Source organism: Neospora caninum, chromosome V (assembly GCF_000208865.1).
Source record: "Neospora caninum Liverpool complete genome, chromosome V".
Taxonomy (NCBI): Eukaryota; Apicomplexa; class Conoidasida; order Eucoccidiorida; family Sarcocystidae; genus Neospora; species Neospora caninum.
Window position 1 is genome coordinate 695,089 of NC_018391.1, and position 24,947 is coordinate 720,035.

At 59.5% G+C, this 24,947-nt stretch overlaps 4 protein-coding genes across 4 annotated transcripts; 3 read left to right on the plus strand and 1 right to left on the minus strand.

Moving 5' to 3' along the window:
- Nucleotides 1-707: 707 nt before the first annotated feature.
- On the plus strand, nucleotides 708-6,883 carry NCLIV_012950 (putative ubiquitin family domain-containing protein; the record flags this gene model as incomplete). The annotated part of the gene is made up of 8 exons (XM_003881486.1): nucleotides 708-1,328; nucleotides 1,887-1,932; nucleotides 2,122-3,140; nucleotides 3,607-3,774; nucleotides 4,175-4,745; nucleotides 5,290-5,984; nucleotides 6,329-6,447; nucleotides 6,679-6,883. The coding sequence occupies 8 exons, from the start codon at nucleotides 708-710 to the stop codon at nucleotides 6,881-6,883; spliced, it is 3,444 nt and encodes a 1,147-aa protein (XP_003881535.1).
- Nucleotides 6,884-8,664: 1,781 nt separating this feature from the next.
- Nucleotides 8,665-14,005, minus strand: NCLIV_012960 (conserved hypothetical protein; the record flags this gene model as incomplete). The annotated part of the gene is made up of 9 exons (XM_003881487.1): nucleotides 8,665-9,125; nucleotides 9,418-9,588; nucleotides 9,751-10,033; nucleotides 10,588-10,659; nucleotides 11,246-11,339; nucleotides 12,248-12,255; nucleotides 12,664-13,065; nucleotides 13,473-13,545; nucleotides 13,941-14,005. The coding sequence occupies 9 exons, from the start codon at nucleotides 14,003-14,005 to the stop codon at nucleotides 8,665-8,667; spliced, it is 1,629 nt and encodes a 542-aa protein (XP_003881536.1).
- Nucleotides 14,006-15,305: 1,300 nt separating this feature from the next.
- NCLIV_012970 (conserved hypothetical protein) lies at nucleotides 15,306-18,120 on the plus strand (the record flags this gene model as incomplete). The annotated part of the gene is made up of 4 exons (XM_003881488.1): nucleotides 15,306-15,953; nucleotides 16,146-16,280; nucleotides 17,002-17,237; nucleotides 17,907-18,120. The coding sequence occupies 4 exons, from the start codon at nucleotides 15,306-15,308 to the stop codon at nucleotides 18,118-18,120; spliced, it is 1,233 nt and encodes a 410-aa protein (XP_003881537.1).
- Nucleotides 18,121-21,025: 2,905 nt separating this feature from the next.
- On the plus strand, nucleotides 21,026-24,238 carry NCLIV_012980 (conserved hypothetical protein; the record flags this gene model as incomplete). The annotated part of the gene is made up of 5 exons (XM_003881489.1): nucleotides 21,026-21,929; nucleotides 22,120-22,258; nucleotides 22,306-22,969; nucleotides 23,268-24,008; nucleotides 24,035-24,238. The coding sequence occupies 5 exons, from the start codon at nucleotides 21,026-21,028 to the stop codon at nucleotides 24,236-24,238; spliced, it is 2,652 nt and encodes an 883-aa protein (XP_003881538.1).
- Between the last annotated feature and the right edge of the window lie 709 nt (nucleotides 24,239-24,947).

Below are 24,947 nucleotides of genomic sequence, written 5' to 3' on the forward strand. Positions count from 1 at the left end.
TTCCGGTTTGTGTCCCTGGAGCAGACTGATGCTGCCACGAGAAATTGCGCACCCTCTCCCATATAAGCGATTCTGACTCAAGCTACAAGAGGCGCGAAGCGCCGTGCCTTTTCCCGTACACTCTTCTCTTCGCCGCGGCGCTCCCTTCGCTGGGAACGGAGCACCAAGCCAGCGGGTTCTTCTTCTCGACAGACAACAAACTATCGAGACGCACGGGGGAACCTCTGGACAAAAAGAAACTTGAGAGGCTTGAGCGCAACGAGAGGGAAGAGTAGAGGGTGCGAATCAAAGCGGATGTGACCCAGGCAGGCCGTGGAAGGACTGTCGAATGCGTCGGTGTGCCTGCGCGAGACGACGCGCAACGAAGAAAGAAGTGGAAAGACTTCCTTGCGGAACGCAGGCCCTGCAAAGCGAATAGGCGTTCTTTTTCACAAAGCTTCGACAAAAAAGCTGCTACTTGGAGTCGACTCTCTGGTTTGCGCCAACTTCTACCGGATCCTCTCGCGTCACAACGTATTTAGGTAATTCTATCTTAGCTGTGTGTTGCGTTACCCAGTCTCCTCGTTTGCTCCGCCCTACGCACGTCTAGTGGTGTGCCTCTCTGAGCTCGTCACCTCTGTTCTTTTCTGAAGTGTCTGCTTGTAAATACGGCTCCCCGTTCTCTTCTCCGCGCGCACGTCTGTCTTCCCACCTCTGCGCTGGAGACAATGGAACCGTCTTTCTCGCCGTCCGATTTGTCTGCCTCTGCTCCCCCGGGGGGTTCCGCGTCTCCGCCTTCGGACGACATTTTGGAGGTGAATTTCCGGTGCATCGATGGGCGAACCTTCTCGCTCGAGTTGCCCACCGACATCGACATCGCCGACGTCATCTCGCTCGTGGCAGACGAGGTAGACTGGCCGAGCAGCCGCGTGCGCCTCATCTACCACGGACGCAGCCTGACGACAGGCACGACTCTCCAGAGCTGTGATGTGAAGTCTGGGCACACGATCCACGTCGTGCGCCAGCAGGCGCCTGCGCAGCCGGGGCCGGAGAACAGCCCGTCGAGCGCCGCTTCCTTGGGAGGCGAAGCGCACGCCTCGCAAGGCTCGAGCAGCTTAGGCGCCGGACTCCGCGCCGTCGTGGGCGGGGGTGTAACTGGTCCCCCTGGAGCCAGTGCAGGCGTTCTCGGTGCGGGCGCGCTTCCGGGCATGGTGCACGGGACCGGGACAGCGGGAACCTCAGCGCCGACGCCCATGTGGACGCCGATCTCCTTGCCCGGCGGCGGCACGATGATGGTTGGCCACATGCAGTTTCCTGCGCACATGGCCGTGAACGTTGCGCCGCAGCAGGTAGGCAGAGCGCGCGCGGAGATGCGACAGACACCCGGGAGCGCCGGGAGAGAAACGAGAGGACAAAGGCGACGAGAGCGGAGAGCGAGAAGAGGAACGGAACGGTCGGAGGCCACGGGCGGGAAGGCCAGAGAGAGAGCAGAGACAAGGGAAGGGCGAGCAGAGAAGACGAGAGGAATCTAGAGAGAGGAGAAGAGCGAGACGCAGGGAAAGGAAAGGGGGAAGGCGACAGAGACCGCCTCAGGACCGAGAGGAGCGAACAAGGTAGAGGGGGAGAGGGGCGGATACGCACAGAAAACACAGAACGCAACCACGGGAAGCCAGGGGAAAGGAGAATAAGATGAGAAACGCGACACCGCGAACCCAGCAGGGGAGAGAGAGCCTTGAACTGCCGGGGTGATGCTGGGGAAGGAGCGAGGCAAGAGCAGAGGGGAAACGAGAGAGAGAGAAAGATTGATGACATAGACTGACTCCTGGTGGCCCTTCTCTTTCGTGCGCTTACGTCGGTTGTCGGAAACCATCGCGTGCTTGCTTGTTCCGCGCTTTTTCCTCTTCCAGAGTGCGTCTCAACGCGGTTCGGGGAGTGTACCGGCCAGCGGGCCAGGTGCTCCACCGCATGCGGCTCATGGACCCAATTTCCTGGCGAACAGCATCAGCCAAGCTGTCTCCGCGGTGGCAGCGTCTGTTTCTTCGGCGGCGCATGCGGCGGCGGCCGCCACGTCTGCGGCGCAGGCGGCGTCGAACGCCGTCGCAGCCTTTCGCGGGCGCCCTGTTCCGGCTTTCTCTGCTCCAGTCGCCTCGTCGGATTCGAGAGGTTCTCTGGACAGACATGCAGCGGCGGGAGATGACACAGGCGGAGTGCAGGCTGCCTCGGACGGGAGCGGTCGACGGGGCTCGGCTTTCTCGGCAAGCGGGACAACTCGACCGGGAGCGTCTCGGGCGCTGGCGCTTGGAGGCGAAGGCGTGATGGAGGAGCGAGGCGGCGCGGCTTCCGGCGCCGCGCGGGACTCGCCCTTCGCGTCTCCTCTTCCCCACGCAGTTCCGCGTGGATCAGGTTCTTTGTTTTCTGCCACGCTCCGCGGAGACGAAGCGTCTGGTGCAGAGGCGAGGCCTTCGGCGTCCTCAGGGACGCGAAGCAGCGCCCGCGTGGCGCGCGAAGACACCGCTGCGCCGGGTCTGGATGAAAGGTCGCCGCAGCCAGCGTTGTACGGCGCACTCGCGGGAGCTCTCGAGAGCGCCGCGCACAGGCTTCTTCGTGCGGCGGACCAGGTTAGACGGGAAGCGCGGTCCCACGGCGTCGGCCTTCCTGCCGAGGAGTCAGCATCGCCTCGCGCGTCGAGCCCAACTCCGGCGCCGAATCGGCAGAGCAGCCGGCCTGAGGAGCAAGGAGCAGACTCGACCGTGTCTCCACGACCGACTGGCGAACGGGCGGAGGCCCAGGCGACGCCGAGAGGCCGCACGGGCGAGACGGAGACGGTCACGCGTCCAGCGCTCCAAACGCCTCTGCTTCAGTTAAATCAACAACCAACCGTCATTCTCCCGGGGGGACTCACCGCCCACGTTCTCCCTGTGGCGGTCCATGTGTCCGTGGACCCGAGAAGCCGCAGCGAAGAGGGAAGCGACACTTCCGTCCTGGGGACTGCCCGGGGGAGCAGCGACGGCCAGACGCCCGAAGGCCTCGGGGGCCCAGCGATCGTGGGAATGGAGGCGGAGGGGAGGCCGAGCCGGTCCACTCGGCCTCGTGAGTTGATGATCACCCACGAGTTCGTTCAACGGCTGTTGCCTTGGCCAGAGCTGAGAGAGACTCTTGAGGTGAGCAAGATTTTAAGTGGACAGAAGCCGCACCCGTTGAGGCTTTGACGCGCTTGGAGGGGGAGAGAGAAGGAGAGAGAAGTGCAAGGTGTCGCCTCGCTCAGCCACAGCCGACTCGAACGCCGCGGAAGCGTATACGTCCCAGTGCGTGTCAGAGATAAGAACCGCGAATTCGGCGTGAGAAGAAAAGGGGCGCCGGAGACCACTCCCCGACGAATCCTGGCGACGTGTGGGGAGCAGGGAAGGCGTGTGCTTGCGATGCAAGCTGAGTCAGACGAGAGGAGAGGGAGCAAAAGGAGCGTAGCTTCTGCGTTTGAGAATCCACAGTGGGGCGCTACGGCATTCCTGCCAGGGACCGTTGCGGAGGGACTGTCCACATCCGGAAAGACGCACGCTGGTTTTTTTCTGGCAGGGCCTTGATCCCTTCCGGAACCCGTCTTTTCGTGTTTTTTGCCCACGCGCTCAGGTTATTCATCGAGAGCGCGGATGGGCTCCTGGAGACCTGCCGCGCGTCTCCACGCAGACGGGCGCGCCGCCGCCTCTCAGTATCTTCCTGCCTTCGTTCGTCTCTGCGTTGAATCTCGTCGCTGCCATGCTCCAGCAGTTCATGGGGTGGCAGCAGGGCGTCGCACAGGTAAGCGTTCGCGGAGGATCGATTTGCGCGACTTGGAACGGGAGGTACTTTTTCTGATTTCTTGGTTTTTGCTGTCGGAATCCACCGAGACGTCGACCAAAGAGCGTGCAGTCTTCCTCCGCTTTCCATGTGGCGGCTCATATCTCTACACCTCTTTGCCTGAGGATACCTCTGTGCTAGGACTCTCAACGCAGCCTTCCGCTGTACTTCACCGACCTGAGGTGAATTACACGGGTCTAGACTGGCACTGGCACACCAACGTGTCACGCCCGACCCATAGTGTACACGTACGCACGTTTACACACATCTCCCCATATATATATATATATATTAAAATGTGTTTATACTGTGCGGACAAGCACTTTGCGGCGAGCGTGTGCTCTTGTGCTTGGGTTCCTAGATGTCTGTGCCGACCGTGGGTCGGAGTGCGCTGGCTCTGGCCCGTCTCTCGGCGACAACTGCCGGTCTCTCTGCGCTGCTGACGTCGATTTTCAATTCGATGGCGCGCCACGTGGACCAGAACGAGCTCGCAGAAGCAATGTCCTCGGATGCTTCTCCGGTGGAAGTCGGCCAAGAACGCCGGAGTCCCGGACACCCCGCGCCTTCTCGGTCTGGGCAGTCGCCCGTCCCTTCGCTCGAGACAGCGCAGGGAAGACGGTCGTCTCCGTTCGTCCCCCCCGCGTACGCGTCGGGCCGAGAAGATTCACGCACGTTGCTCGCCCCGCTTCATGCCGGCGAAGCCTCTCGGGGCCACGGCAGCGGAGACAGAAGACGCAGAGAGAGCGAGAGCGAGGAGTCGGAGAGTAGGGGTCGCCGAAGGGTCGAGACGGGCACAGTTGGCGGGCTGGGGCTGAGCGTCATGTGCATGCGTGACGGAGGCGAGAAGGAAGACAGGGAACGCGAAGAAGATCTCGACGCCGGTTCCGCACGGCAGCAGCGGGCAGAAGAGGAGGCTGCAGCTTTCGCGGAAGGTAGGCCAGGGAGCCCAGGGAGGAATCAGGAACGCGTCAGCTAGCAACGGACGAGAAAAAAGCCTTTCCACGCGCACAGAGATATGCACACGGGCTGTAGGACCTCGCCAGTCGGACACACTCGTGCGGCCCGTTCCTCCGCCTCAGAGCGCCGCGTTGCGGCCACTGGTTGTGTCTTCCCACAACGGGGTCTCTCAGCTTCTTCTCGCATCAACGTTCCGTGGCGCGCTTGTGTACAGCGTCTGTTTCTCGGCGGGTTTCTCCCGCCTCGCTGTCCATAATCTCCGTTGCCGTCAGTGGAACTGTCCTCAGTCATGGGCCAACTGTGGCTCAGCTCTGTTCTCGCGTCTCGACGCCCCGTCTCGTTTCGCGTTTTTGGCTCTGGGTTGTCCTCCACGGCTCTCGACGAGGTCGTGGCGGAGCGTCCGTTCCAAGCTCTCGGCCCCCTCGCTTCACTGCGTGGACGCTGTGTCTTTTCCGTCTTCTCGTCTCTCTTCTGTTTCGCCCGCTAATGCTGTCCTTTCCTGTCCCCTGCCCCGCTCAGGCTCTTCCCTGCCGGTCTCGCCGTCGAGCAGCCGCGCGTCGCCGCGGGCCTCTGCGCCTTCGGTCGTTTCTCTCACTTCCTCGAACGCAGCGACGGCGGGGAGTAGCAGCTCCAGCACTGAAGCGCGGGACGCCCTCCTTGCGGCGGTCACGGCGGCAGGAGCCTCCTTGAACTCGTTCGGCGCATCTCCTCAGGGCGCGAGCAGCCTCGGTCAGTCGCCGACGAGCAACAGCCGATCTGCGCAGCCCGGTCTCATCGCGTTGGCCTCGGACCGCCGCAAAGACGACGGCGACAGCTTCCCGTCTTCTGCCTCTCTCTTCGCGGAGCCTGACGACCCCTCATCTGGAGAAGGCCGGGAAGCCGCGGCGCACGGGCGCGAGGTAGGGCGGGACGCAGTCTCGGCTGGCAGGGAAGGCGTCGAAGACGATTTAGGGCGGAGGGGCGTTCAGGGCCAGACACTGCCGGGAGGCCGAGACCGTCCCGCGGGTTCCTTACAAAACCTTCTCTTTTCTCTCGGCGGCGCTCAGACTTTGGATGTTCGCCAGGGGACTCAAGAGACGCGCGGAGCCGGCGGATTCGGTGTGCGCGGGGGGCCAGAAGGACGCGATACCACGGAAGAGGACGAGGCGATCGACGAGGAAGTCCGCACGCGACTCCAAATGTGGACTGGGAATGCCCAACAGTTTTCCAGAAACGTAAGAGGAAAACACAACAGCATGCGGCGTTTTGTTTATGCTGGACGGCCCTTCAGGCGAAGAAGCAAATACCAGCGAAAATGCCGACGACCGTGTGTCGGGGAGACATCCGATCTTCGCCCTTGTCTTCATTTGTGCTTGGGGAACTGAACGTTCTGCAGAGGAAATAGGAACTCCTCTTCTCGTCGCGCCTCACTTGTCCTCCCGCCCCAGAGCTTCCCAGGCCGTCTGGTGCTCTGGGGCAAGCACTGCATGCGGGCGCGACTGTGGCGCGGCCGCTCTCCAAAGAAGCGCGACGATTTGCTTCGTTTTCGTTTGATACTCTGGGGCGCTCTGTTTTGCAGGTTCTCGCATACGCCCGCCCGCATCCCTTCAGTTCCGCATACCGTTCAGGCGACGTCACGCAGAGCTCGTCAGTGCGGACTCCAGTTGGAGAAGCCGTCGAAAATGTTCTTTCGCTCTCGTGAGTCAGCGGGATTCGGCGAGTCGCGGCTCTTTTGCCTCTCTCTCAGTGCTCACGTGGATGGGACTGCGGCGGCATCCGGTTTCCGGGCCATCTCTACGCGGCCACCGGGGGGGGTGTCTAAGCGAGGGTAGCGCGTGGAGTGGGCGCCTGCAGATGTGCTGTCTCTCACCCCACACGCTTTCCTCGACGCGTTTAGCTGTCTCCGTTTTTTGCGGCTCGCCCCTGCAGGTGGCATCGGGCGCTGAACCGCGTGAACGTCGGCGACGAGCCGCGTCCACCAGCTTCTCTGGCGCCTGGGTACTTGGCTCTCCTGATGCGCGAAGCGGCGACCTCTGCCCGCAACAACAACGACTTCGCGATGCAGCAGGAGCGCTTCCCTCACATTCGTTTGGCGCTTCAACTTCTGCAAGACGCCGAGCAGCCAGGAATTTAAAGCGGGAGTCGCCTAAAAATTGTCGGCCCAGGCGGTTTGTGATGGCCGCGAAAGGGAACGCCCTGTGACACGCCGGCGTCGCTGCTCCGAGATGACCTGTGCGAGGCCGTGTTCCTCGTTTTTGTGATTGTGGGTTCCCCGCGACGGCCCGGACCTCTCATGCCTCTCTCGGATCCGTCTTTCAGAAAACATCTGTGCCGGTGAAAGCTGATCGCCGGACGGATCTCGCCAAAGCACTCCCGATGCATGCGCGAGGCCTGCAAAGACCGCCGCGTACGCGCGAGATGCCGAGAACGCACTCAACATCACTGCCCCGAGAAAAGCTGGGTTCAGCCGGCACTCGCGACGACCATGTCCACTAACTCGAAGCTCTTTCGTCTCTTTTCCGTCTGACCGGCTGCATCTTTTTGTAGAGGACCGCCTGGCCCCGGGAGGGCGGAACTGCAAACGCCTGGCGTAACAGGCGCCGTTCCGCAAGTGGCTGGGACCGTCTTTTCTGTTCAAGCGTCCGACTAGCCTAAAGCAGTGTTTGGCCTTTCACGACGGGCAAAAGTGCGCATGTCTGGGGTTTAGCGGAAACTGCAGTGAACCTCTGTAGTGTGTCCTGCGGAAGACTGTGACTGAAACGAAAACGACCGAAAAAAAACTGGTTACACTTCCCCGCTGAAGCCAAAACACACGACGAGAGTCTGCCATGCCCCCGCAGTTCTCGTTTCCCTGCATCGCACGTCCTGGATAACGTGCGGGGGAGAACGGTGTATACGATCTGCGCGCTGCTTGTCCAGAAACGCGACAATTTCTGGTGCTCTCGCGATTACCTTTCTGCGGAGCGGACTACGAACCCGAAAGAGAAATCTACATTTTTCCGCAGTTCTTTTATGCACACGCCTGCGCTCAAAAAGAAAAACCACCTTTCCCACATGATTTCCTGTGTCAGCGCTGCGCCTACACGAACTGATCTGGGGCAGAACGGACGTCGCCGTGTTGCTGCCTTCCCTTAGGCGACCTTGTCTATCCAAAAACCGACCTTTCGGGAGTGCACGTTATCCTCAGCGAGTTGTTGCAGAATGTGCAATGCTGCAGTGTGTGTGCCACTGAAGCCGCCGAACCCTCACTGAAGGCCTGGCCACGACACATCGCAGCACGCACCCGTGACGAATCTCTCCTGCGTGTGGCGACCAGCGCGCGAAGTGAGCGCCGGAAAACTTGGCATCCGGTGAAAGCGGTGTTTTGTTTCGACCCAGTTGATTTCGCGTGGGCCTTCAATGCCCAGAGCCTGCATTTCAGCCTTTCAGTTCGATGCGTTTCGAAATCGCCGTTGCGTGCCTCCTGGCACACCGGCAGAGATGCCCCGAACAGCTATCAAGATCGCCCCCAGAACACGGGGGGACACAGAGCAGACACATTCGACGCGCCTGCTCAGATGTCGACTGACACGCGGTCCCATCGGGAAGCCTGAAAAGGCGCATCAGCTGGTTTCTGACCGCTCCGCAGAACGGTTCCTACAGATCAGGCGACCAAGGAAAACTGTCCTCGCGCTGTGCTCGGGACTGAATACCCACGGGAACTCCCGATACCTGCCAGGAGCCTCCTGAGCCTGCGACCTGCCGCCGCTGCCCCTGACGGCACGCCAGCGCCTCTTGCTGCTTTCAAGAAAACCCCTCCCGCTACTTTGCGGGATTCCCCAAGAACCTCGCCGACGTGCCGAACTCTGCGGAGAAGCAGCACGACTCATCCACACAGAAATGCTCCTGTGGAGGACCGTCTGACGCAGCGTCGAACTAGCATTCTTCTATGAGACGTGTGTGCAGGGTGACCGCTTCCACCTCCCTTTTTTCCGGACGCTCAGCTTCTGCGCCGCTCCTGGAATCTTTCTCGCCCATGGCGGCAAGAGACGCGTCGCGTTCGCCAGAGGACTCCGCGTCTTCTCCGTCTGCCGCCGAGGCCCCGCCAGCCTCCGCTTTGCTCTTCCCGGTCAAACTGGGAAGCGCATCGGCTCCTGCACTCGACGTATCAGCTGTGTTTTGCCCTGCGTCGAGACTGCGTCGCGTGGCGTTGCGCCCCGTCTCTGTACTGACAGGAGTGCATGCAAAAGGTTGCCGCGCAGTTGCAGGCAGACTGGTTTCTGGGGAAACGCGCGGCGCGCCCGCGCTCCCGCTGGCGCCTGGCGAGAGAGCGGCGAGCGACACTGCCCCGATGGCATCGCAGCGGCGAGCCATTGACGACGCTCGCGCTGCAGCCGCTGCACAGAGAAAACGCGAAGAAGCAAACGGGCGGAAGACTGGAACGAGGCGATCACGGAGGAACCGACCCCTCAGATACACCCAGAAACTCGGCGTTGTCGCAGTGCGGGGCCTTCGAACCGCGACAGGCGTGTGAGGATCTGAGAAAGGAGCCTCCGGATATTTGAGAGACCAAGCGCAGCCTCTGCTTGAGTCTGTGACAGACTGTGAGTCGTCGCACGCCAGAGACTCCTGTCCAACAGGAACATGCAGTCCCGCGTTCCCCGTATTCTCGTCGTCCTCGAAGCTTACCTCTGCTAGCGTCCATAGCTTTGATCTCCTTGAGGAGAACCTGCAGCTGCGCCTCCTTGGCCTTGACCTGGGCCAGCGCGGCAGGCAGCAACGCAGACACCTCTCCCCAGTGATGCCACGCGAAGGAGCCGAGAAAAAGAATTTTCCTCTCGCTTGATTGCACCTGGCGGCCTGGGCAGACACACATGGAAGGCGAGCGCTGTGAGGTTTGGCAGCGGTTTCGGAACGAGAAACGTTTTCGCGTTTAGACGGGCAAGTCTGGAATTCCGCGGGGCCAGGCGACAGACCCACGAGAGTCGAGATATCGGGGAGACACCACGACCTCGGACCTACCAAGAGTTTTGAGATATTGTCGCCGCTCTTTCAACGCTTTCTTCAGTGCCTCGCCGTCCTCTCTCCGCGCTCCGTTCGCCCTCTCTCGCCGCTGGCCGGCCATTTGCCGCTGCGCCTCCGCTTGCTCTTCCTCTTGGACTTCGGCGACCATCAGCAGCAGACCGTGAAGCATCTCGAGAATCTCCTCAATTGCGCGGAACGCATGTTCCCGGCAGGTGAACACGCCCTGCAAGTCTTGGAGGCAAAGCGCGTTGAATGCGGGGTCTCTGCACTGCACGGCTTCCTGCGTTCAACCCGAGAGAAATAAAACAGCAGGCCCAGCCAAGCTTTGGGAAACACGCCGTCGATACAAGAAACAAGCATCTTGAGCATCTGCCGCGAAAGGTCTTCGGGCAAGACCCGCCGAAGAGCGTGACGCATTTGTCCACCGCTGAAACGGCGCCCGTGAGAGGAACACGTGAAAAGTAAGGTGGCTGCGTACGTTATACGCTTTGTCGAACAGATCAGCGTAAACCCAGAAAACGCAACTCGATTACGAGGCACGCCCCTCCGATGACGCCGTTTTGGATGCCATACCCCCGACACAATTTCCGCGCTTCTAGCTTTTCCCCTGTCAACTTGCGCCGCTTTTCGCCAGGTGTCTCTCCTCACGCACCCGGGTAGTCACAGACACAGCTGGAGCGCCGCACGCCTCGCGTAAGGCAGCCAGCACAAAAATGCTTTGAACCGCGCTGACATCTGAGACGCAATTTACACTGCGAGTTACTTCGTTGTTCCCCTAGGTTTCCAGCGTCTCTCGACTCTCCAGTCATGTCGCGAAAGACGCGAACAACGTACAGATGATGTGGCTCCGAGCGCCACGTCAAGAGCCTCCATGGGAGTGCGCGGGGGCTGCGTGGAGCCCAGAGCCTGGCCGAGATGACACAAAAACAGCGGCGACACTGGACCTCCAAACCATGCCAAGTGAATGGTCAGCCCGCAACTCCACACAGCAGACAGAACACGGCCTGTTTCGCTTGCTGCTATCCTTCCTGCAAAACGCTACACATCGGCAGATGTGCAAGGCTCTGGACGGAGTCCAGAAACGTGCTGAGCCTAAAGGCACGGCCGCGTCCACTGCACAGTGCCAACGAACTCTTGGACCGTCTTTGCCGACGCGTTTCCCAACACGAAACGAACGAGAATGGACTGCTACTTCTGTCAGTTAGGAGAGGCGCAACTACGCACCTGGTCAACACCTTGTCTGCTGCAACCAAAAGGGATGGTGAATGGCTCGCAGGAGAGAAGCGAGACCTCCCGGGGAAAACCCGAGAGAAAACAGGAAACGTAGCACGCAAGACCCAGACGGACAGCACGGACGCCTGTTCGTCTGCACAGCTTTGATATGATGCAGCACAAAGAGAGCGCGCAGACAAGCAGGAATCCAAGCTCGCCGACGCTGTAGCGGATGCCACCTAGAACAGATCTCTTCGGCGGCTTCGACGCGCGATCTAACCTGAGCGATCGCCAGTATGTGCTGACAAGCCTCTTGAAGCTCCACGTCCTCGACTTCGCCGTTGTAACTCCGCATGCAGTGCGCATACGCGTACCTGAAGTGACACCAAGGCCCATGGGGACAATCATAAGCGATTCTCTGGGGTGCGTCTCCTTTTTTGGCATGGGAAGACAGAGAGAAGGCCGGAGTCCGCCTTTGTCCGTTTGATGGTGCGTCGTTCTGCACTACTGAGTGCCGGTGGTTAACACAAGGCAAAGACGGCCCGCCGGCGATTGGGAATCGGCGTCGCGTCTTCGGACTCCGCCGAGGAACCAAGGACAGGCTTCTGGTTCTACGACAGTCCCTCTCACACGTGATGGACAACGTTTCAGGAGGAAATCTGTCTGAGGCCGCCATCCCAGTGTAGCAGCTGGGCCGCCGAAGCAAGTCGCGAGTCAAACGAAAGAAGCAACAATATCTTTTCTTGCCGGCAGCCAGACACGTCCCCGTTTCCCTCCATCCGAAATGCGTCCCCGGCGCCCTGGCTAAGAGCGCGGAGTTCACATTAGAGGTCAGTGTTCTCTGCGAACACAGCAGAACTTGGATCCGGTAAACAAAGCCGCATTCAAGATCTAAACCAGCAGTCCAACTCATGCACGCACAGAACGCGAACTCACAAGCGCGCGAAAACGCGCTAAACAGATCCAGAGGTCGCGTTTCGCCCCGTTCCCGCTTGCGATTGCCTCATCCCAGTGTCTTTCACATGCAGAGAAGAAACGCCCGGGGCGGGGCGAAAGACGCGACGCACAAGAGCTGGAGGAGGGAGTTGAACACGACGGGGTGAACCTTCGTCTCGGCCCTGCAGCAACAGTGCGGCGGTGGTGCAATCGGTTGACGTAGCTCGACCTGCAGAACGAAAACCAGCGAAAGGGACGAACGGTCTCCAGCGGGAAAGCGCCAGTCGAACACGACGTGAAAGGTGCCGACGAGCGCGGTATTCCAAGACGCAACCCCAGGAATTACAGAGACCCCTGAAAGCCAGCGCGGAAGACCAGCGCGGAAGACCAGCGCGGAAGACAAGCGAGAGACCGGCTTATCGCGCCACATCCGACGCCTTTTCCTGACGAGGAAGCGGCAAGAGACACTGCGAATGCCGGTGTCTCCTCCGAATAGAGATGCGGCAATTCACAGCCACATCCGCGAGTTGGGGCGCTGCGTCACGAACTTGAGGCCTGCCACTGACTTCCACACACATACGGCTGCCGTCCGCGTGCTGTCCAAAATCCAGTTGTCTCCTGGAGGATGCAGTTGCCTCGTTCGTTTGTCGGCGCAGTGCAGAAAGAAGAGCACTAGAGAACGGGCGCTTTTGGCAAACACTTCCTCTGCATGTTTGCGTCGTTTACTCGATCCAGCGCGTAGATATACGCTCCGGGTCTTACTTTTTGCCACCACGGCTCCCAGGGCTCTAGGTACTGGGCGAGGGCGCCTGTTCCCAGTGCATTGTGAAAGGCTCTCCGTTCTTCCTCGGTCAGGGAGTCCTCGTCGAGCATTCCTTTCTGCGCCAGTTCGATTAACTGCGCGTGCCGTTCATCGTCCATACCCTCAAGCAGCGCAGAGTCCTCCCCTGGTTCTTCTTCTTCTTCTCGCCGATCCTTCCTCTGCTCCTCGTCATCTTCGGCCTCTTCTTCCTCGTCTTCCTCTTCGCCAAGTTCCTGTTTTCGCAGGCGGGAGAGTTTGAGTTCAAACCGACGCTTGTCGATGGCCGTGACTCTGGCTGCCTTCACGGCCTCTACGACCTGTTCCTCTTGAAACTGCTTCGCACACCGTCCAGCGTTGTGGACCTAAAAACAGGAAGCGGGGAAGGAGAAACGCATGAAACACATGCAGGGGAGCATTCGGCGACGGCGAGGGGACAGCCTGAGAGAGACGCGACGAAGCGGCAGAGACCGACGCGAGAAAGGAACCAACGCGCAGACAGGGAGATGCACGAATCACCACGAGATTCAGGTGTAGCGTGGGATCCGCCGTCCCGGCTTCCTGAGTTGCCCAAGAACCTGAACACAGACAACGTCTGCTTCCCCCGCAGAAACACAGCTTGCTCGTCTTTCATATTGTTTCCCAGTCTCTCTCCGCCGCATGCTCTTCACGAGTGCGCGTGCGGTTGTCTTGGATCATGCACGCGTTTGCACAGGAAACGGTAGACATATCGAGAGGAAAAGGAGAGAAGGGAGGAAGTCGGCGGACTTACTTTGTAGCACTTGGAGGAGCAGGAACGCGCGCGGCATTTTGGGCAGGTGTACTTGGAAACTGCGCGACGACACCTGAGAAAAGGACGCGCATATTTTCGCAGGCGAAGCCGCGCGGATCAGGAAGTGGAAACCACGCCGGAGGAGCCTAGAGCGCGTCCCCAGCGGCTGGCCTCGGGTCATACCGCGTCGCCGTTCCCTCGCAGAGAGTGCAGGTGTACAACACCGACTCTCTCTCTCGTAAGGTAGGCTAGCGTTGCGGGTTTCTGGGGCTCGACGTCCAGATTCCGGCAGCGAGACTCCCACTATAAAACGGGATTCCTAGGTTTGTACAAACTGCCTTTTCTGGGGCGTATATATATATATATACTGTGGAGTGAGTCTGTCTCGAAAACGCCTGGCACACAACGCGAACGCGTTTACGGTGCACACCAGATTGGCGACAGTGCCCCGCCAGACGGCAGACTTACACTTGACACGTGGCTGCGCTCCTTGTGGAGACAGCCGAAAGACCAATGGAGAGTTCTTCGTCCATGTTTTTCGTGACTCCCACACGCAGGCAAAACCTTTTTGTGTCGGAAGAAACCGAGGGAGGTCTGCCGAGATCCAGGCGTGGCGGCCCACAAAGGACAGGCGGAGAAGAGAGTCCGTTACGAATCTTTCACTCGGACGCCGAGACGCTGCCGCCACAAAAGGACCACCGACGCAAAACAAGGTGATGGAAGGTTCCTTGGAAGCAATGTAGGAACCGAAAATCCATTTCTACAGAGAAGTTGCCGCGCCTTGTGGGCGTCTCTGCCGGAAGGGTTCGCTGAACCTCGACCACCTTCTCCTTTCTCTGTTGGGGCACACTCTTTCTGGTGACGTGCTAGGACTTTTAAAGAGTTTCTAGTCTGCTGGTCTTTTTTCTTGCGCCGCGCGGCTTCCACCGGTCAGGCAGCGCCTTCTGTTGCTTGACGCAGATGTGCAGAGATCCGAGTCCAGTCCTCATGAAACAGGGATCTCCGAAAATGAGGGGAAATAATGCGCCTCGCCCAACTGGGAAACACAGCCAGGAGAGAACGGTTTCTGTACACTTCCGCAGGAACCGTGGCAAATAAACCGAAAAGCCGAAAAGGGGGCTCTTCGACTTTCACGGTTGAGGCGGTCTTGAAACCCCGAGAAGCAGGCGGCTACTCCGCCACGCACACCAAGTTTCTCTGCCTTCCAGCGCCTGTTTTTGGTGGCGCAGTGTCCGCCGAAAGCGCGGAAAAGGGCAGCGCAGCTGTTCAACAGGACCGTTGACTTCCACTAGACTGGACTTTCTGTACAGAACTGTGCTTTTGCGAGTTGACCCGACGCGGAGTCTCTCTCTCGCGCTCGTGGCGGCTGCGCGCGCGTGTCTCTCCATCAATCGACGCTGTTCGGTCGAGAGAAATCACACGTCCCGGCCTTTTGTAGCGTTTTTGTGTTTCGTTGCCCATGGGCACGTGTGGCAAATTGACACACGCAGGTTTTCCGTGGAAAAGGCCGAGATTAAATGACTCGGAGGGCTTTTCTTCCGAGAAACGGACGCTCGGAAGCCTGCCTCCTATCGCTCGACCGGTCTCGCCGAGCCCTCCCTCTGTCCGTCCACCTTTTCCTGAATTGAGACGGCGCGCTTTTCGCAGTTCCCAGCAGCGCTCGACGACTGGGCGGAACAGTCGTGTGTACTTTCGACTGAACTGCGCGTCACCATGTGCATCTCGCGTTTCACTTCGTGTTTTTTCGCCAAGTTCCTTGTCCTGCTTCTGAGCGCCCGCTGTTTGGACTCGAACTTTTTCGAGCAAGGGACCGTCTTGTCTGCGCTCTCTGAGATGACAGGTCCGACGAACGGACCGGTTGCAGCCTCAAGTCCTCCTCCCCTGGGCGCTGCAGAGAGCGACCGCACACACACTCTTCAGTCTTTGCTGCTGCTAAAGACCACACTCTTCCGAGACGCCGCGGAGGCGTTAACACTTGTCGTTCACGCGGCTTTGCTGGACAGCGGTTTCGTGCCTCTCGAACGCGGCGCGCGCACCGAGCTCAGCTACGCAGGTTCCCAAGGCCTCTGTTCGGAAGTGAACACCCCGTCGGGGGATTTTGTTCGCCTTCCGGACGGTCGCGTGGCACGTGTCGTCTACACTCCGGCGGCCTTCTCTCCGGATGAAACCGGGCGCACGTTCTCAACCACGCTGGTGTATGCGCTCCCGCGCAGACTTGATGGATTGAGAGGCGCGAAGAAGCCGGAGGCGCGCGTGCAGGTCAGATGCGCCGTGGTTGGGCATGTCCTCGCGGTCCATGTGTCTGACGAAGCTCGCCAAGAGGAAACCGTGGCAGCAGAGTTCCCCCTTGAAGCTGCCAAAGCGCTCCTGGAACTCGACGCGCGGCGAGGAGGAGGCACGTCGGGCGTGCTTTCTGCCGACGCTGGCGAAGAAAAAGACGCCCGAGAAGACGCCCCACGAGCGCTTCCCGTAATTGCCCGAGTGAGTCCAGGGGAAAGTCGCCGCGTGTCGGGGGGCTGGGTGTTCCTGCTTGTCTTTCGTGAGGTCGGTTTCTTCTTCGGGAATCCGAGAGGCGGAGTGAAGAACGGGAGCAACAAACCGAAAAGGCGCGCGTGCCTCACGTGCAACACTTGAAGCGTCGTGTGTCGTTGCGTCTGTCCTGGCCACTCTCAGAGTGTACTCGCCGCCGTCGAAGACCGCTTGGTCTCCCCTCTGGTCCGTGCCTACGCTCCGCCGAAACCGATGGATCCCACTGCCTCGGAGAGTCCAGCTAAACCAGCGGAAGGGTCTGCTCTCCCGCCGCCGCGTGTACGTCGCCTGCCTGAGCACCCGCGAGAAATTGCGAGACACTTCTGTCCGACACCAAATCCTGTGGGACCGCTCGGACCAGAAGTTGTCGTTTCACCGCCTGGCCACCAGGAAGGGCGTTTCTTGTCCAGTCACTTCTTTTCAACTAGGAACGTAGACGGAGACGAGGGCTGCGTCCCGTGTCCGGCGGCTCGTGGGTACTCGCTTGTATCATCGTTGCCGTTTGACCCGTCCAAGCAGCAGTCGTAACCCATCTTGTCCCTGCACTGACTCCTGCTCGGACGGGCCGCTGTTCCGCGCCGGAACTCACACTTTGTGCTTTTTGCTGCTAGAGAGAAACCTGAAAAAGCCGGCGATTTCCTCCAGCGTCAGCGCGTTTCTCAATCGTCAAGCCGGCACCGCTCAGTTGGACAACTCGAACTCTCCAGCAGCAGCGCCCTCGCTCGTCGTTCTTTCTTTTACTCAATCTCTCAGATGCATACGCATGCGTATAGGCACATACACACGTGCAGGTGTACCGGTGCACGTGCAGATATGCGTGGACGAGTAGGTGACTGTTCTGGAGAGGCAGCTGCTCGTCAACGCATGGGTATATACGTGTGTACGTGTTCAAGGCGATGCATAGCGGCTGGTCCGCATCTATCGTCACTGCTTTTGTGTTGATATACGGTGTTTGTCCGCGTGCGCTGCGTGTGCGTCGTGTGTCTCGCTTTGCGCCTAGACGGGTTCTGAGACCACTTCGTCGCGTCCCCCCGTCTCTCCAACCTTGCCGGCTGAGGGCCCGAGTGTAGGCGCCCACGACCTGCGTCCTCCAGGCTTGCCGGACTTGACAAGACGACCGGAGGAAGGCTTTCCTCTAGGGCTAGACGAAGGAGACGGCGGAACACATGTCGGTCCACGCCATCCGTTCTTTAGAGGCGGCGACCGAGGAGCCCCCGGCAGTTTCCCCATGCCCCCGTAAGCGAAGGCGGAGAGGAAAGAGGAGAGGGTCGAGCGCAGCGGAGCGGGGCTCCAGGGAGATGCTGGATTTCTTTTTCACTCCGGTGGATCTTTTGGGTGTTGTGGGCGTGGCGCGACGCCTGTGTGGCGACAGTCGGTGTGCCGGCCGATAAGTTCTGCAGCCTCGATGTATTTGCCTGGCTTCTGCCACAGAACGTGGTGCACGACTTTCACAGCAGATCGAGGAATGCTGGACTCGGTTCAGTCTTCCTGATTTCTTTCCTTCGCGTTTGCTTGCCCCGACTTCTCGCGCGTCGCTCTGATGCGCTGCGTGGACTTGCGACGTGAGGGGCCGTCTTGGCTCCTCGGCACGGCTCCAAAAGGGGATAGGTGACTTTCCTTCGAGTTGAAACAGAAACAGCTGCGCCGTTCTGCTGCGTTCTGGCCACTAACTCTGTCCTTGTCCACCTCACGTGGGGCCATCTCCGGGATACACTTCAGTCGTTATGCAGGCAGCGGAAGCTGACTGAAGCGACTCTCTTTTTAGACTGTGCAGCACGCCAGGCGAGGCGGTGTGCGTCTCTTCCTGGCGCAGCCCCAGCAGTGGCGGAGTCTCGTCGAAATCGTCCCGATGTCTCGCTCGTCTCCCGGTGTCCGTCCCGCGCCCCTTTTTCTCTGACTCTGCAGGCTTCCTCCGGGTTTCGTCCCTGGCGCCCGCTACGACCCCATTGGGCCCTTCGGCGTGGAGCCCAACCCGGACCATGAGCGACCGCAGCGCTGGGACAATAGAGGCGACCTGGATCCTCCCGGCGGCGCGGGGTTTGGCGCTGGCATCGGAGGCATCGGGAATTTCGGTGGAGGGAGGGGCGGAGGAGGAGGGTTCGGCGGCGGGATAATCTAGGAGAGAGCGGCTGAACGCGAACACTGCATGGGACACAAAGGTGAAGAATACTGCTGTGTGCACATCTATCTTCCCGTGGATGAAATGACGTTTGTAAGGCGGGTTGTGTCACCGCAGGGGAACGATGCTGACTGGACAAAGCGGTGGGCCACTTCGAAACCGACGGCATCAAAGAAGGATCTTCATCCTGTGTTCCGAGACGTCCCATAGCGGCCGGAGAGACGGTTCTGGAAGACACAGAGAGAGAACAGATCAGCAGCTCGTCTGTGCGACGCCTGGCAAATGAACTGTGTCTTTGTCGGCGTGACAAGAACAGGAAAGGACGAAGGCGGCCAATCGGATACACTGCAAAATTGAGGTCGAAGAGGGGAAAAGAGGTCTCTGCGATGCTCTCGTGCGGGTGTCTTGTCGGGCCTCCTGTGTACATGTCGGTATATACGGCTGAGGAAAGCCCCATTTCTGTGAACCACCTGCAAATGAAATGGCGGTGTCTAATCTTTTTTCCGCTGGTGATTTTGGCTGTAGCTTCGTCGCGGCCGAACGCCCCGACGCTTCCTTTCGGTTGGCGAGTGGCGCGTCTCCGCTGTCAGCCCTGTCTCGCGCGTGGATCCCGCGATGCTCCGCGGCGGAGTATGCTGTGTGTGTGTGTGTGTGTGGCTATTAAAAAGGAACAAGGACGCCTGTTTCGTCTCTAGCTCTAGCAGCAGTACTGAACTCGGTAAAACCGCAAAGATGCCGATCTGAAAATACACGGTGGCTTCAAGCTGAAGAATACAAAGAAGGGAGCGTCGCCCGGTCATTCCTGACCGTCGTTTTGCCAGCGTGCTGGGCGGGGAGGGCGTCTGAGATTGTGAATCTTCCTGAAAATTTCAGTAGCTGCAAGACGAGACACCAGCAGAGACAGCCTCGCGGATGAGCTCTCGTTTCACACCAAGCCAGATATAGGCGCAGTAGGAAGCGCACACGGGGACTTGCGGGGGGGGGGGGGGGGTAACTCTGGCCGCGATCCAAGGGCAGCTCAAGCCGTCTTACCACAGCTTGCTGCGTCGAAGAAAGAAAAACGGAGTGGACAGTTACGTCTCGTTTATTAGCGGAGCGTGGGCCCGTTTTCTTTGGAAAAAACCCTGTGTCGCGGCACTGTGTCAGCGTGCCGGTTTGCAAGCCGTTAAGAGGTTACCGTATGCAGGTACAGCAACAGACAAGAAACCTAGATTCGGCGACTCAAACGTGGTCCGTATTCGTGAATCTCAGTGCCGCCCTTCCTCTTTGTACAAACACATATAGGTGCCTGTACGTGTGCATTATATGGAAATATGCACTGCGCAAGATGGCAATGCCCACCACCCAAACACTTCCCACGAAAACCTCGCGGAACGTGAAGGCGATTCTGCATTTCTGAGTGTCCTGTTCTTGCAATTTTTGTCTCTGAGCCAGCGCAAGAGTGATGGGAACGCAGTGTCGCGGCGAAAAGCACGACTAGCAGAGAGCGCGAACTGGAGCTCCAGGAGACTCTGGAACGCCGCGCTTGTGTTAACCACATGTGTGGGGATGCAACATCTGGAAACTGCAGTCCCCTTTTTTCGGCCTCTCGGCTCTCATGGCTGAACACACGCAGGCGTGTCCTGTGGGAGTGTAGAGCTTGACCGCAACCCTCGCGGGCACGTTGCTGGTTTCACCGCAGCGCACGTGTTTCTTCCGAGGCTGGCTGAAAAGGAACGCCTCTTCATCGTCCGAAACTCGCGTTCTGGGTGTCGGAGACAGGCAAGACTGCCCTGCTACACAGAGTTGGTGTAGCAGGGAAGGGGATGGAAACGCGTTGTCTTTGCTTCGCCCCCGCCGCGTAGCCGTGTTTGTCTGGCGAGTTGTGCAGATTTCGAGTTTATGCAGCCGCGGCACCCGGCTGTCTCCAGCAGAAAGAAACGAATCTGCATTTCGAAAAGAGCGCGACTTCTTCCGAGAAAGTCCGCCTCCTCAGTGACCTCCCTGCCCGTGCTTGTGGCCGTTTTCGCCCAGGTCTCTCTGCCCCGGTGGTGAACCCTACTCTTTTGCATGTTTCGTCGCCTGTCTCAGCATGTGCGCGTGTTTTCCGGTTGGTTGGGGCTGAAATTCCCGCTCGCGGCTAGTTGGCGCCGTTGATTCGCCTTTTCGCAGTCCCGGACGCGTTGTTTTCTCACTGTTTAGGCGCACTTGTTTTTCTTTGGTTCCCCTTTTGCAAAGACATCGGCTGCAGTGAAGCCTTTGCGTATTTTTCCCCTGCCTGCATGTCTGTGGACTGCGCTGCTTCACGTCTTCCGCGCACGGGTGTCCAGTTCTCTCTCTCCGTCCGCCTCCAGCCCTTTTCCCGTGTACCTTCGGGGCTCCAATACGGAAACACTTTTTTCGGTTTTGCGTGAGCTTGCTGAGGTTGCGCTTCGCTTTTTGTAAACCGAAAATGACAACAGAGCTGCTGCACTGAACATTTTTGCATTGCCGCCTTTGCGGCGAGAGTCCCTGGAAATCTGGGAAAGAGCCTTCCCCCCCCCGCAGCGGGGTGGGCCCTGTAAACATTTGAAACCTCTGTTCAAACATCTACACGAGCCTCTCTCTCCTTCTCCCTCTGGTATCTGCTCTACTGTCTGGCTGCATTTCATTTCACACACGTCCGCTGTCTAGTTTCTGCGTCCGTTCGCGTGTATTTCAGAAAATCTGTCGTGGGCGGTTCCCCGCCTAGCCAGCCCCGTTTTCCGTATGCCTTTCGAGCAAAGCGTTTTTTTCGCTGGTTCTTTTTCGCCGCTCCTTCTCCGTTTCGAGTTCGAGTGTATACGCGAGTGTGTTCGCGCCGCTGGAACAGCTGACCCCATCTCCGCCTCTCGCAACTCCCTCCCTCGCCTGCGTGCACTCGCCTCCGTTTTCTGCGCCTACCAAAATGAGCTTTGGCCCCCCGCGCGATTTCCGCCCTTCCTTTGTCCCCGTCGGCCGCGGGTCCGACGAGGGCGGCAGGCGCTCGTTTTCCCCGCCGTCTGGGCTTTCCGGCGTCTCGCCCCAGTCTTCGCCCGCGGCGCGATTTCCGACTCCGTACGTCTTTCCGCCGCCCGTCGAGAAGGGACCGCAGTCGCTGGGCTTCCCAGGCCGCCGAGACATTCGTCCGCCTTCAGGCGATAAAGACGGACCGGATTTCCCCTCATCCAAGTGTATGTTGCCTCCGGTCCCCGGAATGCTTCCTGGCCTCCCCCCGCTTCCGCGCGGCTTGGACTTCCCTGCGGCGGCTGCCTTCGCCGCTGCGGCTGCTGCGGCCGCGGGCTCGGGGCCTCCCGCGCCTGGACTCGTCCCCGGAATCCCCCCGCCGCCGTTCCCCAACATTCTGCCGCCGCCAGGCTTCCCGCCACTGCCTTTTCCGGTGCCGAATCTGGCCTCGGCTGCGGCGTTGATGAACGCGGGAGATCGCCACATGACGCCTGGCGGAGGCTCACCGACTGGTCCGTCTTCCTTCCGTCCACCGCTGCCCGCAGCTCGCCCGTTTGGCGCCTCGGGGGACGCGCGGACGCCCGCGGGCGAGGCGGGCGTTCGGGCGGGTGGCGAGGCGAGGCCTCAGACGCTCGCGCAGGTGCTGCAGGCGAACGGCGAGAAGGCGAAGCTGATGAAACTGGTGAAGGACGAACTGCGGAAGGAAGGATACAACTTTGTGCTCTTGAACCTGGCCATGGAGAAGATCAAGCAGAAGGGTGGTCCGGACGGCTTGGAGGAAGAGACGATGCTGGAGTTGTTGAAGGAGGAAGGCCGCGAGCGCATTCCCGTCTCTGTGAAGAAGCTGCTAGTCACTCTGATCGAAGGCTTCGCCGGGAAGGACAAGAAGAAGGAGAAAGAGGAGGAACGGGAGAAAGAAGCAGCCGAAGCTGCACGCTCCGAGAGCGAGAACAGCGACGCGTCCGATAACGGGGAGGCGCGAAAGGACATTTCCCTCGAGAAGCGGGGCCCTTCGAACCGCTCGCGGTCACGATCAAAGAGTGGATCTTCCGACAGCCTTAGACGCGGAAAGCGGGAAGAAAACGGCGTGTCCCGGAGCCGAGGAGCCAGCAGGAGCGGCAGCTCCAGTCGCAGCAGCGGCAGCAGGAGTCGGGACATGGACCGCGTCCGGTCGATTTCCCATTCCCACTCGCCCGTCGGCACCCTCGGGGGAGCGCTCTCGGCCTCCGCTGCGAAACTCAGAGCGAGTCGCAGCTCGCGAGGAAGTTCATACACCGACAGGCGAAGCAGGAGCCGAGACGAGAGCCAAGAGCGGAGTCGCAGCCGAAGTGGAAGCGAGAGTCGGAGCAGAAGTGTGAGCGAGAGTCGCAGCAAAAAGGGAAGCGAGAGTCGGAGCAGAAGTGGAAGCGAGAGTCGCAGCAGAAGGGGAAGCGAGAGTCGCAGCCGAAGTGGAAGCGAGAGTCGGAGCAGAAGGGGAAGCGAGAGTCGGAGCAGAAGTGGAAGCGAGAGTCGGAGCAGAAGGGGAAGCGAGAGTCGGAGCAGAAGTGGAAGCGAGAGTCGGAGCAGAAGTGGAAGCGAGAGTCGGAGCCGAAGTGGAAGCGAGAGTCGGAGCAGAAGGGGAAGCGAGAGTCGGAGCAGAAGGGGAAGCGAGAGTCGGAGCAGAAGTGGAAGCGAGAGACGGAGCAGAAGGGGAAGCGAGAGTCGGAGCAGAAGTGGAAGCGAGAGTCGGAGCAGAAGTGGAAGCGAGAGACGGAGCAGAAGTGGAAGCGAGAGTCGGAGCAGAAGTGGAAGCGAGAGTCGGAGCAGAAGTGGAAGCGAGAGTCGGAGCAGAAGGGGAAGCGAGAGTCGGAGCAGAAGTGGAAGCGAGAGTCGGAGCAGAAGTGGAAGCGAGAGTCGGAGCAGAAGTGTGAGCAATGCTTCCGGGAGTGAAAAGGGTAGCCGGAGTAGTAGCTACGCAAGCAAGAGTCGGAAGAGTGCGAGTGCTTCCCGCAGTAGAAGCGGAGGAAGCGGAAGTCGAGCAAGTAGCCATGTGAGCGACAGCAGAGGAAGGAGTGAAGAGAGGAGTGAAAGTTGCGGAGGAAGTTCGGGGCGGAGCGGGAGTGCGAGCGGCAGCCGCAGTGGAAGCAACAGTTCCGCTGGGAGCAGAAGCAGTGGAAGAAATTCCAGCAGATCTCGTTCTTCGTCTCCGGGGTCGTCGAGCGCAGAGGAGGCGAAACGGAAGCGCAAGGAAGAAGACGAGAAAAGAGCGGCCGAGGAAAGGAAGAGGAGAGAAGAGGAAGAAGAACACCGAAGAAAGGAGGAGGAGCGGAAGCGACAGGAAGAGGAAGAGAGAAGGAGGAAGGAGGAAGAAGAGAGAAGACGGAAGGAGGAGGAGGAGCGGAAGAGAAAGGAGGAGGAGGAGCGGAAGAGAAAGGAAGAGGAGGAGAGGAAGAGAAAGGAAGAGGAGGAGAGGAAGAGAAAGGAAGAGGAGGAGAGGAAGAGAAAGGAAGAGGAGGAGAGGAAGAGAAAGGAAGAGGAGGAGAGGAAGAGAAAGGAAGAAGAGGAGCGGAAGAGAAAGGCGGAGGAGGAGCGGAAGAGAAAGGCGGAGGAGGAGCGGAAGAGAAAGGCGGAGGAGGAGCGGAAGAGAAAGGCAGAGGAGGAGCGGAAGAGAAAGGAAGATGGTGAGAAACGCCGCAGAAAAGGAGAGGATGAAAAACGCCGCCGAAAGGGAGAAGAAGAAAAACGAAGTAGAAAGGACGGCGAGGACAAAAAACGACCTGGAGGTGACGCTGCGGCTGCAGACTCCGGGGCTGCTCATAAAGAGGCAGAGAAGAAGCGGAAGAGGAAAGAAGGAGAGGAGGAAACCGCGACGAAAAAACACAAGCATGCGGAAACGGAGAAGCAGAAGCACAGGAGGGGCTCAGCCGGTGGAGATGACGGGTCGGAGAAGAAGAAAGGATCGTCTGGTAGCAGTGGAGAGGCCACGGACAAGGCTGGCAAGAAAAGGAGTGAAAAGAAGGAAGCATCTTCCTCGAAAGGCTCTGCAGACGCGCATAACGACAAGGACAGGAAGAAGAGAAAGAGAGAGATTGAGGACGTGAAGGACAAGGGCGACGTGAAGAGCAGCGGGGAGAAGAAGAAGGAATCGGCAAAGAAAGGCGACGAGAGTCGGACCTCCAGCAATCGGCGAAAGTAGACGGAAGACGGGTTCGATGCGTTAAACGCACACTGCGGCAGCACAAAAGCGTAAAAGGCGAATATGAGCACGGGAAGGCATTGTCGATATCTTCCTCTCCGCCTTTCTGATCGGATAGTCGACCGAGCCTCGACGCGTGCTTGCCCGACTTTATTTAGGCGACGGGGGCTAGCGCGGCTTCCTGCTGGCAGCTCCGAACCCTGCAGACGGTTTAGGGTTACCAGGGATCTCTGCGTTTGCTCGACACGCTCATCCCAACTCTCGCGGGATTCGCTGGTCTGCTTTTCTCCCCTCTTCTCCCTCTGTGCAGGCCATGCGCCCGCCTGTTGTGTGTCTTTCCCCTCGATGGCGCACACGTTTCCGCTCCTGTTTTCTCCTGGTGCACAATCAGCATGCCTCGCTGGGCTTGCGCACGGAGCGCAGCCCGACAGCAGCGAGCTTCGCATCCTCCTCTTTCGACTCGCGTCCCCAGTTTGTCAGTTTTCTGAGCGACTACTGTGGCCCTGTGAGCCATGTGTGTCCACGACTGTCTTTTTCGCGTCGTCCGTTTCTGTGGCGTCTGTCTTTGACTTCCTGTGTTTTCGCGTAACACATTGTCTAGGCCTGGTGCAAGGAGTCTTCTAAGCTGAGAGTGTCCGTTGACTCGTCTCACGGCTTTCAGAGGCTTCTTTCGCTTTCGCCTTGACAGGAGAGCGGTAGCTCGGGCCGC